Source organism: Adiantum capillus-veneris, chromosome 8, assembly GCF_014529385.1.
Source record: "Adiantum capillus-veneris isolate H3 chromosome 8, ASM1452938v2, whole genome shotgun sequence".
Classification (NCBI taxonomy): domain Eukaryota; kingdom Viridiplantae; phylum Streptophyta; class Polypodiopsida; order Polypodiales; family Pteridaceae; genus Adiantum; species Adiantum capillus-veneris.
The window spans coordinates 153,608,382-153,619,446 of NC_140938.1; the positions used below are offsets into that span (position 1 = coordinate 153,608,382).

General features: G+C 44.3%; 1 protein-coding gene across 2 annotated transcripts; it reads left to right on the forward strand.

Annotated features, from left to right (window-relative positions):
* Positions 1-598: 598 nt before the first annotated feature.
* LOC147453192 (uncharacterized) lies at positions 599-5,078 on the forward strand. Of its 2 annotated transcripts, XM_086518663.1 has the most exons (3): positions 599-894; positions 1,150-3,401; positions 3,690-5,078. In XM_086518663.1, exons 2-3 carry the CDS (start codon positions 1,655-1,657, stop codon positions 4,523-4,525), a joined length of 2,583 nt encoding a protein of 860 aa, XP_086374789.1. In that variant the 5' UTR covers positions 599-894; positions 1,150-1,654; the 3' UTR covers positions 4,526-5,078. The 2 variants fall into 2 exon arrangements, with proteins under 2 accessions (XP_086374789.1, XP_086374790.1); XM_086518664.1 differs by lacking the exon at positions 599-894 and having other exon boundaries at positions 1,051-3,401.
* Positions 5,079-11,065: the final 5,987 nt, after the last annotated feature.

Sequence of the window (11,065 nt, forward strand, 5' to 3'; positions counted from 1 at the left end):
ACCACCTTGCATACCTTTGTGTGTATGTGTGCATACATAATAGAAAGAAAATATTTTGAGGGAGGGACTTTGCTTGAACTGCAGGGAACACAGCAGACTTCAAGACTTGCATGGAGAAAAGATGAGAGTTCCGGGGGGGACACGAAAAGTGGTGCAATCATCAAACACGTGCTGCAAAGATGGAGGAGGGGGCGCAGATCCCCAGGACGTGATGGAATAGAAGGCTGTTGAAGAAGAAGACCTGGTCCAGCCCAGCCTCAGGCCCAGGACTAGGTTCCAAGTACTTTAGTACTAGTCTATTGGAGTAGACTGTACTGTAGGGCTGTCCAGCCTGTCCGACTCTGCGAGTGAGGGGCTAGAGCAACCGTAGTGGGTAGCAGCTACCACATGGCACCACCCGCATGAGCGTTCTGCGCCTGCCAGTCCAACGGTAGACACTGTGAATGCGTCGAGAATTCCATCGGACAACTACTGCTGGTCTCTCTCTCTCTCTCTCTCTCTCTCTCTCTCTCGTCTCAAACTCTATCCTCGTAGGCTCGTCGCAACCGAACGCACATTCACTCACTAGTACGCTCAATTGCTCTCTGTAGCTGTGCCGTGAGTACAACAGCATAACGCCAAGAGCAACCATAGCTATTTGGTACATAAGTAAGGTCCACCGCCAGCCGCACCTCTCTCTCTCTCTCTCTCTCTCTCTCTCTCTCACAGGCTCTTGGGATAGTTTCCTACGACGTTGAAACTCTCTTCTTTTTCCACTCTCTCTCTCTCAGGCTCCTAAAAGGCTACACTGCTATAGGCCTTGTATATAGGCTTGTAAGAATGCAGTGAAAGGATACAAAGTGCTGCAATCACCCACTTGGAGTTCCGATGTCATCGTTTTGACGGGTTGTCAGTGTAAGCTAAATATTTTCATAACAAGGAACTTCCCCGTGTGTGTGTGTGTGTGTGTGTGTGTGTGTGTGTGAGAGAGAGAGAGAGAGAGAGAGACAGAGAGAGAGAGAGAGAGAGAGAGAGAGAGAGAGAGACTCTCTCTCTCTCTCTCTCTCTCTCTCTCTCTCTCTCTGTGTTAAGGGGGGCTAATCAAGTAATGCCTTGCCTTCCCCTTCACGCTTGGGCTTTTCATTCAGTAACTTTATCTTCCCAAAATAGGTGCAGCAGATTCAACAAATATCATAATAATGGCGGCAGTTACGCGGAAAATCTGCGGAATTGCAACTTTTGGCACCAGCATTCCGACAAGCGCAAACGTCCACACCCGTTCCCCTAAGCATAATGGACCTAAACGGTCAAGATTTTCTCAGGTAGCTTGTAGTTTGAAACTTTGATGTATTGGAATGGACACAATGTGAAGGTTAACATTCCTTAGCCTTACTTTCAAGTCATCATTCTGTTGTTGTAGAAGATCCCAATTCACCAATCATTTTGATCTTAATCACAACACTTTGACCTACCTGTTTCTCATCATTGCCCAAAGATCTCTCTCTCTCTCTCTCTCTCTCTCTCTCTCTCTCTCACACACACACACACACACACAGCTTCTTCCGAATAGCATTGCAGTTCGTAAGAATCGTAATCACATATCGCCCCCAAGCAAGCTGCCATCTCTGGATCAACAACTATTGTAGCCCACCACCAACCCCCTCTTTGAAATAGAATGTCACAACTCAAGCAGAAGTTGGTGCATGCTGCCATGCCTCACACCTGGTTGCTTTACATGCTCAAGCATAAAGGCACAAAACCAGGCTCACACCATGATTGTAAAAGGAAGTCTTCCCAACGCAAGAAACCTGCTATACGCCAGAAAAAGCATTCTCCAGAGTTTACTCTCCATCACAAAGCTAGCGACGTCCACTTCCCTAGCACTCTAGTCAGGAAGACTTCTCTTAAAGCATGCAGAGAAGGGCCCTCTGTGAAGCACGCTTCCAGGCAGGAGAACTTGTCGCATTGCAGCGACGTGGACACGGAATGCAGACAATCGAGGAGCCTTTATAGATGCACAATGAGTCCAAAATCCCGGAAGTTTTGTTCCACTACTGATGTTGCTGACAATGATCATAACAATCTGCTAAAAATCCCCCATTTTCATGCTCTCAACGGTGATTCTTGCCATGCTAACAATGCCTCCAAAGCCAAAATCTTTCAATTGGATGTAAAGGAGCTGGAGATGAAACTGAATGCTCTACGCGCACGCGAGAGGTGGAGAAATACAAGCATGAGTACGTTACCGTCAGTTGCCGTGCCTAGCCCATCCCTTGATGGGGAACCAGACTACAGTTCCTACCCTGAATTAGATTCACTCGCCACATCCCTGCGGCATCATCTGTCTAGAAGAGACAAATGCAGGATGTCAGGTGCGAAAAACATTTCACATGGCAGGCATAGCAATTTGTATTGCTCAAATCCTGGGAAAGGTTCACAAGAGACCAACAACTTTCTTAGGGACCTACATTTGAACTCTTTGCTTCATGAAAGTTACATCACCTGTGACCAGCATCAGAGAGACCTGCCCAAAACAAGACATGCAATATATTTGGAAAATGGTGATTTGGAGGGTGTTAAAAGGCCGCATTTGCACATTTGTAGGCCTGATTCAGACCACAACATTGGCGAGCAAGGCACACAGCCTAATTACAGGCAAACCATAGAGAGAGAAGCCAGTGCCATGATCAAGAATAGTCCGGGGCTACGTGGATCTCTAGTAATGCAATCAGTGAAACAAAACGGAAAGAACCGTGAAATGGAGTACTTGATCACCTCTTCAATGGAGGAAAGCGGCTCAGATATGGATGGGTCACAGAGTCTGCTTAATACTGAATATGAAGAGCGATGTGGTCTTGGCCAGTTGAGTGTGAGTTCTTCAGATGACTCAGACCTTCCCCACATTAAGATGGCTTCTCAAAATTACAAAAGCTTCAGAATGCAAAAGAAGCAGAAACTCATCATGCGCACAAAAGGAAGGCGATGCCCCAAGCACAACTCTATTGATAAGTATAACACCCCAGTGACTACACCAGTTCATAATGATTTTCACAATGAGTGTTCAGAGCTCAGGAGTGAGTTCTTAAGAAGCTTAAGCACGAAGTCCTTAGATTCTTCTTTGTCCCATAACACATTTTCCTCCACTGAGACATCATTCGATGGAGATTACTTTGGAAGGCATCAAATGCTCCCCGCAGTTTCTGAGTTCTCGCGACAAGGATATGCAACTCCAAGGAGTTCTTGTATTCTTGCACAAAATGTGCAGGAAACCTGCATCTCTGTAGACTACAATGACCTTATGCATCCTGAAAGGAACCTACAGAGGGCTGAGAAGGACATTGGCCCCTATGAGATTGATTTTATAGCATCGACGCACCCGGTTCACATGGCTGCTCCAGTGCGTCACGACACTTCAAGTGCAGGTAATTGTCCTAACAGGGAAATAATGACAAACTGCTAAAACAACCCCCTATGTATGTGTGCATGATTTGTTAGTCAGTTTCAAGCACTTGAATGCTTATGTTTATGTATGCATCAAATCTGAATGTCCCATGGCCTCATGATGAGTACATCACCACAAGCCATTTGTTTGGAGCTTTCATATGTGCAGACCTGCTTGGCATTCATGATGCATACAGTGAGGTTGATGTTATAATCATTGGAATTCTCTGACAGGATCAACTACACATGTGAAAATCTTGGTGTTGCAGGTAAAGAGAATATATTTGCCTATAATGGAACTCCCTCTGCCACTGCTGATGAGATAAGCGCACACTCCGAGATCTCTATCATGGAGTGCTTGGTTAAGGCAGGCAAACATATATCTGGCCATGCAAAGAGTAGCATGAACACCAGGCTCAATTCATTGAATGGCATAACTGGACCTGCTAATCAGTATGCTTTCAATGATCAGGTGCATATCAAAAGCTCTGATGATGCCCATGATGATGAGGATGATGAGGACAACTATGCTGATGATGAATCTTCAGTGAGTGGGTTTGAATTCAAGGCTAATGGTGTTTATCATATACTGATGCAAGGTGAAAAGAGTGACGAGATTGGCTGCTATGATGGTGGTCAGCATGATTTTAGTGGCTTATTGGCAGATGATTGTGGGATCGGTGCTTATGGATATCATGCTGATGGAGAGAGTGACGAGGCCTGTGCAGGTTACAAGGAATCAAGCCGCAACAATATTGATGCCTCTCAGAGCATGGCAGGCATCCCCGACAGAGGAATCGATAAAAAATATAGCAGTGACACTGCCTTGTTAGATAGGAGAGCGCAGGTGCAGCAAACGAGGCACACTTCGCGTGATCAACTGCTGCAGGCAGAGATAATGTGGTCCTACAATATGTACCAAGACTTTATGGAGGCTATAGTGGCCAACATTGAGAACATGAGCAAGCCTCCGCACGCCGATAACGGAGGGGAAGCTCAGCTGCTAGAGCTGCTGCAGTGCTACCTTGCTCTGAATCGGCGACGTCACCACCCCATCATAATAAAGGCTTTTTGCGATGTCTGCGAATATGTCAAAGACAGCTAGGCCAATGACGATCTATACAATCTCAAAACTCCAGTGTATAAATGACCGATGGCAAAATATATTGAGTAATACTTCCATTGTGTTTGCAAGTCTGCCTGCGTGCCTGTGCGTCATTTCTAAGTTTTTAGACCTGTGCCAAAAAGCATGCACTAGGTTTTTAGAGATGCCTTCAGCCTTTTTCTGATTAAACAATGAATGGGTTTCTCAGCCACAACGCAGATGCATTACGGTCTGCTTTTGACTCCTTTGCTTACTTCTGTGCTCCCCAAGTTAACCTCCGTATGTAGAAGTACGCATAAGATAGAAGATTGTAGCAACCTTGGCACAGATGACTCGCCGAAGTTTATTACCCCTTGTATCTTTTTAGTAGGCTGGTGGTCTTCAGCAAAAAACAGATGCAGAGGTGCATCCTTGTGTGCGTGTGCACACATGCATGTACGTGAGAGAAACAGAGGAAGAAAGACAAGAAGGGTGAAGTTGGCCTGTAATACAGAACTTGTACATGTTTGTGTACTCTGGGTATCCAGGAAAAAGGGCAGAAGTGCTGAAAATAAACTTGCTACACGATAAAACAGACTAGTGTGTGTGTGTGTGTGTGTGTGTGTGTGTGTGTGTGTGAGAGAGAGAGAGAGAGAGAGAGAGAGAGAGAGAGAGAGAGAATGAAATGAAATGAAATGAAATGTTATATTAACGTCTTCAAAAGGCCATAATGACCTATGAGACCCGAAAGTTACAAAGTGGTGGATCTGATACAAAGTCAGAGTAACAAAATAACCTAACAACAGTACAAAACAAGGATATATACTATGGGGTCCTAAGTTGATCGATGTGAACCAAGCAAAAGACCAAGAAAAAAATGGGTGGCTTGTTGGGATAGCTGAATCACAAGAGATCTAGCATCGGTCGTTGGCGAATCTCATCAATTTCCTCCATGGTTAGTAGTCTGACCGGGCGTCGTGCATGTCTGGCCAGCGTGCTCCGAATTTTCTGTCGTAGCCTCCGTCAATGCTGTGTAGTTCTTCACAGTCGCAGGCGCCTGGATTTCCCCAGTTCAATCACTCGGTCAATCAATGTGCCTCTGGTATGAGACAAGGGGGAGCTCTGCTGTGGGAGTGGCTCTTGCGGCTGTCCCGTGTCTGCTCTGAAGAAGTTTGTGATCCGTCTTTGAGACTGGCTAGCCTCGCCATTCATCAGGCTATCTCTGTGTCTGAGCAACTCGAGCAAGAACAAACCCAGACATCTCTGATCTTCGTATCCCATGACTCTTGAGAGTGGTCCAAAACCTTCTCTGAACAAGCAATGGAAGCGGCCTCGTATCTCGTAGTAGACGGGGCAGCGACATGTATAGTGTAACTCTGTCTCAGGTTCCATGTTACACAAGGGGCATGTCCTGTCCTCTGCTGGTACTCCGCTGTATCTCCCCGTCTCAATCCGCAACTAGTGAGAAGATGTGCGTAACTGGCCAATAGCACATCGTATCCCATGAGACAAGTGGGTATCCATGTATCTGGGTCTCGCCACAAAACCATCTTCCGTAAGCTGGAGAAGGTGGTCTTTGTAAAAAGCCATCTTCGTGCCCAATTCCTGTGCTGGTTGTATCCATGTCCTTCTGGTGTCTGGCTGGGTCAGGTCTTGGCGTATGAGCTTGGTGATCTCTAACTGTGTAAGGGTGAGAGATGGTGCATCCAATGAGTAATGGAATGGTGGCAGCCGGTCTATGCTGAACCCATGTGCCTGAAACCATGATGTCATCTCCCCATACCAGCATGTTGTATCTCCTTGTATGGCTAATTGTCGACAGGCAGAGAGAGTCCCAAGCATCTCTAGCCCTCCCATGACTCTAGAGAGTGGTCCAAAGCCCTCTTTGAACAGGTGGTGAAAGCGGCCTCGTATCTCATAATAAATTGGGCAATGGTATGTGTAGTGCAACTCTTTCTCATGCACCATGTGACACGGGGGACATCTCTGCTGGTACTCCACTGTATCTCCCAGTCTCGACCCGAAGATGGTGTGAAGATGTGCGTATCTGGCCAATAGCACATCGTATCTCATGACATAAGTGGGTGTCCATGTATCTGGGCCTCATCACAAAACCATCCTCGGTAAGCTGGCGAAGATGCTCTCTATAGAAAGTCATCTTCGTGCCACTTCCTACGCTGGCTGTATCCAAGTCCTCCTGGTATCTAGCTCACTGAGTCAAGTCCTGGCGGATGAGCCTGGTGATCTCGGGGGGGCGGGGGGGGGGGGGGGGGGGGGGAGGGAGGAAGGAGAGAGAGAGAGAGAGAGAGAGAGAGAGAGAGAGAGAGAGAGGGATTTGATGACTTTGAGGACCTTTGCGCTAGGGTGTACTACTCAATGATCTCTTGATCCTAGTTAGACCTTAACAACTCTCCACCTTGTCAAGTCAGTTCCGCCATGGCTTTACTCTCCCCTTCAAAATCTCCACAAACTAGATGCCTATCATGAAACCTCCCTTAATTCCTCACCTTGTGCTTTTGAGCAATATCACAAGGTAAGGCTACAATATTTAGTTGGCGCATTCTACTTCACAATCCACTTGTTGCCACATTCACATTGCTTTATAAAGATTTGTTCAGTTTGCAGTTGTTTCCATTTAACTCCCACCTTTACTCCTCGTTTTCAAAACTTTTGAAATTTCAGTATTCCTGTTCATCTCGGTGCTGTCTCTACATGGTGGCAGCTATCATTACCATCCATACAATTTTGATTAACTCGAATCAATATAGCAGACTCTGCCGAACTCGGTTTGATACCAATAGTTTTTTGGACCTAAGAAAAATTTAGGAGTTTGTACCCTTTGAAGAAGAAAACCTCAGAACTCCGCCGAGGTCTGCATAAGAACATTTAAACTTTCTGATGCGATGAAGGCATTATCAATTGTAGCTATGAAAATATTCAGGATATGTCCTAGAAGAGACCACTGTATTGAATTTTCACTTTCGGATGGAAACCCTCAGCACTGAGATCCCAAAATCAGATTGCAAATGAAAAGGCCTCCATGAACTCAGTCCTGTGATAACTATTTAAATGTGGCTGGGCAAATCATCCATCATAACATAGAGCCTTACAACTTCGTTAAGTGTTTGCATGCCCTTCAAGGTCTTCTGATGTTTCAGACACTGATGTCCATTGAATACCTCAAGTTTAGAACCCATTAACTGACCAACATGGTGCAAGAGTATCTCATCATCATCAAAGATGTATGACAGTTTACTCACTGTCACTGTCATCATCACTGTTTCCGGATCCTTCAGCACCAGCCCCATCATCCTGCCATGTGAATGAGGATAAACAAATCAAACATGTGAACAATTTCTTCTAGATTGAGATTGCAAGTCAGTGATTTTACCTGTTTTTTGTCCCAGTCCTTTAGCCTAGATTTGCCAAGCATGAACGTATCTTGAAGAGCTGACCAGCCCGGTTGTTGCTCAGCCACCCTTTCCTAATTCACAAAATATTACAACTTAGTTCAAATAGGCCTTTCCTCATATATACCCATGACCAGAAAACATGGAGACATGGGTTTAAGCATGCCTAGCATCTGTAGTCTACATTGATAAGCAAACTTCTTCCCTCTTTTTCACTATTTTCCAAAATTACAATGAGCATAAAGAGAATTTAGCAAGAGCTTCTTCATGACGAGTTAATGATCAGACAAGAAAATACACTATCATTACACTAGACTTGAAAGAATAATATAGCAGCACAAAAGCAGAGTATTTAAGATGATGCAAAAACACATACAACTGAGGCATTCTTTCTTGGCCACAACACGTTTCGAGAAAATTACCTTCCTAATCCTCTTCTTGAATCTTGAGTGTCCATTAGTGACACAGTTGTCACAAAAGGGATGACGTGGCAACCCAGTGGACAGTCGGAGAAAGCGAGGATGACACATGGCAGGCTGCCCATGTTTCACGCTGAGGATGCCGACATGGCAGCTCCCATATTTTACCGCGCAACTTACAGAAGTGATTACGTGGCAGCTTTTCCAGTGTAAAGGCTTTTTGGACGCCAATCAATTTGGCAATAGCTCTTGGACCAATGCTAGCTTTTTGGATCAGTCGTCTTAACCTCAGTGCTTGGGGGTCAACTTTGGGAGATCAGTACATGGTTACACATCTATAGAGTGACTCCTCAACAGTTGTACTCTTGTGAATTATTTACTATAAAAAGAAGTACCGGAAGGGGCACCAGTCTTCGGGGTCAATGCTTCTGGGAGTGGAACTCCACCACTTCGTATCGCGACTAATGTGTGTTTTGAAGTATTAAAGTTTTCATTTATGTTCGCTAGAACTGTCGTGCATCGACTATTGAAGATAAGGTTTCTTTTACAAAAATTCCTTTTTCTAAGAAAATGCTCTTTGGAAGAAAGTGCTTTTTGGCAGAAGAAGAAACAACAACACTTGATAGATTTGATAACGGATCGTTAGAATCTCTTGAAAAGTTGTAATGTTGCAGAACTTCTCGAAACGACTCATGGAGAGATCTTCTAGACTTCCCAGGAGTTTGGATTCAGAGGATGGTCATCCTCAAAAGAGAAAAATCTTCTGTGAGGAACCGGCCACCTTACAGAGCGAGCAAAGCCCAGAATGAGGAAATCGTGAGCCATACTGAAAGACTTTTTAAGAAATGTTTAATTCAGTGTAATTCTTTCCCTTTTGTTCTCCAATATTACTTATGTTTACGATAGACAGATTTTGGAGAATTTACACAAAAAGCCTCTTTGCAATCCACAAAAAAAGTAAAAAACCAACCAAAACAAATTTAAGCTCTAGAAAGGTCAGAAAACACGAGGGCTAGTAGATAATTCATGATACATTGCATAATAAAAGTTCCAACTTCCAACTTTAATAACGGTCCACTTCTCCACTATTACTTCTATTTACAAAAGACGGATTTTGGAGAATTTACACAAAAAACCTCTTTGCCATTCACACAAAAAAAAAAGTAAAAAACAAACCCACAAAACATGAGGGCTAGTAGATAATTCATGACACATCGCATCATAAAAGTTCCAACCTCCAACTTTAATAATGGTCCGCGTGTTTTATTAATAGAATGTACAAAGCGTAAAGTACCACGTACTTAAAATATGATACTTTAAAATACCACGTACCATGTACTATAAATAAAATATGTATGTCTGTTTTAGCTATTATGATCTAAGGGAAAAGATGGTGATGGAGTGCCATAATACTCCTTTTGTTGAGCACACACGCATATAGGCGACACTCAGGGCATTGAAAGATATTTCTCTAGGCCTCACCTCAAGAAGGATGTGGATGAGTTTGTGTGTCCTTGTTTGGTATGTCCGAACGTTAACCATGACTTTCCACAAGTCCAAATATCATCATGTAATGTATAGTGGAAGTGAATAATGGTGTAAGCTCACGATGAGTGCTCAAGGTTCCTTTTACTTTAGAGGAAGGGAGAGCCTTCCTTGCTTAGAGAGAGAATGTGCAATGACCAAAACAAGAGAGAGGAATGCAAACTGTGGGTGAGAGTGCATGAGAGTGCTAGAGAGAGAGAAGAGACGACAGCGGATGGGGTCCCAAACCCCCCTCTCCAAGGGCCCTTCTCTCTATTGCTAGAGAGGTATTTTCTTTAGATTGCACAAAGTCTGGTACAATGCTTCTAAATAATATGGTACTTGACAACGACAATGTCAACGACGACTATGAAGGTGACTATGACGATGATGACGACGGTACCAACATCGGGGTCAAGATTTGCAAGGCTAATGGCTGAAATCTGAAAACGCTAGGTGAACTGTTGTGGATCTGATACGACTTCGACGCTACGGACCACAATGTTGGGTTAAAGGCCCAAATGGCCCCCTTTTTGTGTATAGTTTTAAAAGTTATTAACCTTTGGCCAAGTTCACATTGAACTTGGCCACTAACTTTAAATTGGTCCAATATTTTTAATAAAGGGAAGAGGAGCCAAATTTTGGCTCACTCACTTATTCCCCCAACTATCGAGTAGCGCTCTCTCTCTCTCTCTCTCTCTCTCCTCTTTCGATCTGTAGCGACCCCTACTCTGCAAGCCTTCGCCCCACTCCAAAGCTCAAGCCGTGCACTTCTTCGCGTGCTCATCAACTGGTATCAGAGCCCAATTAGGGTTTTCTCCCAAATCTGCAAACGCTGATTTTCAGCCACGGAGGTCAACTTTCACGCGAGATTTTGCAATTTCATCGCCAAAGGACCCGTCCCCGGACACTAGAGGGCTCCCGACAAGCCAAATTGACCTAAAACAGACTGAAATTAGGTTAAAATCAGGAAATTACAGGTTATGACAGCAAAATACAGGTTTTACAAATCATGTATTAAGGTGTGGAAACATCTTTGCTAGGTCCCCGCTACCCGAAAACAAAGAAATTGCCGAAAAACAGGTCCCAAAACAGGTGTTTTCAACAAATTTCAAATTTATGCAGGTTTTCACAAGTGTTTTTATGATGCGTCTACATTGGGGAAAGTGCAAATTGATGCAATCTGTATGACCATTTGTGGCTCAATT

Bases quoted from the DNA above. Each gene is read 5' to 3' on its own strand.
- LOC147453192 (XM_086518663.1), top strand. From the start codon at position 1,655: ATGTCACAACTCAAGCAGAAGTTGGTGCATGCTGCCATGCCTCACACC. The intron at 3,402-3,689 runs GTAATTGTCCTA...TTGGTGTTGCAG, and splicing joins TCACGACACTTCAAGTGCAG to GTAAAGAGAATATATTTGCC.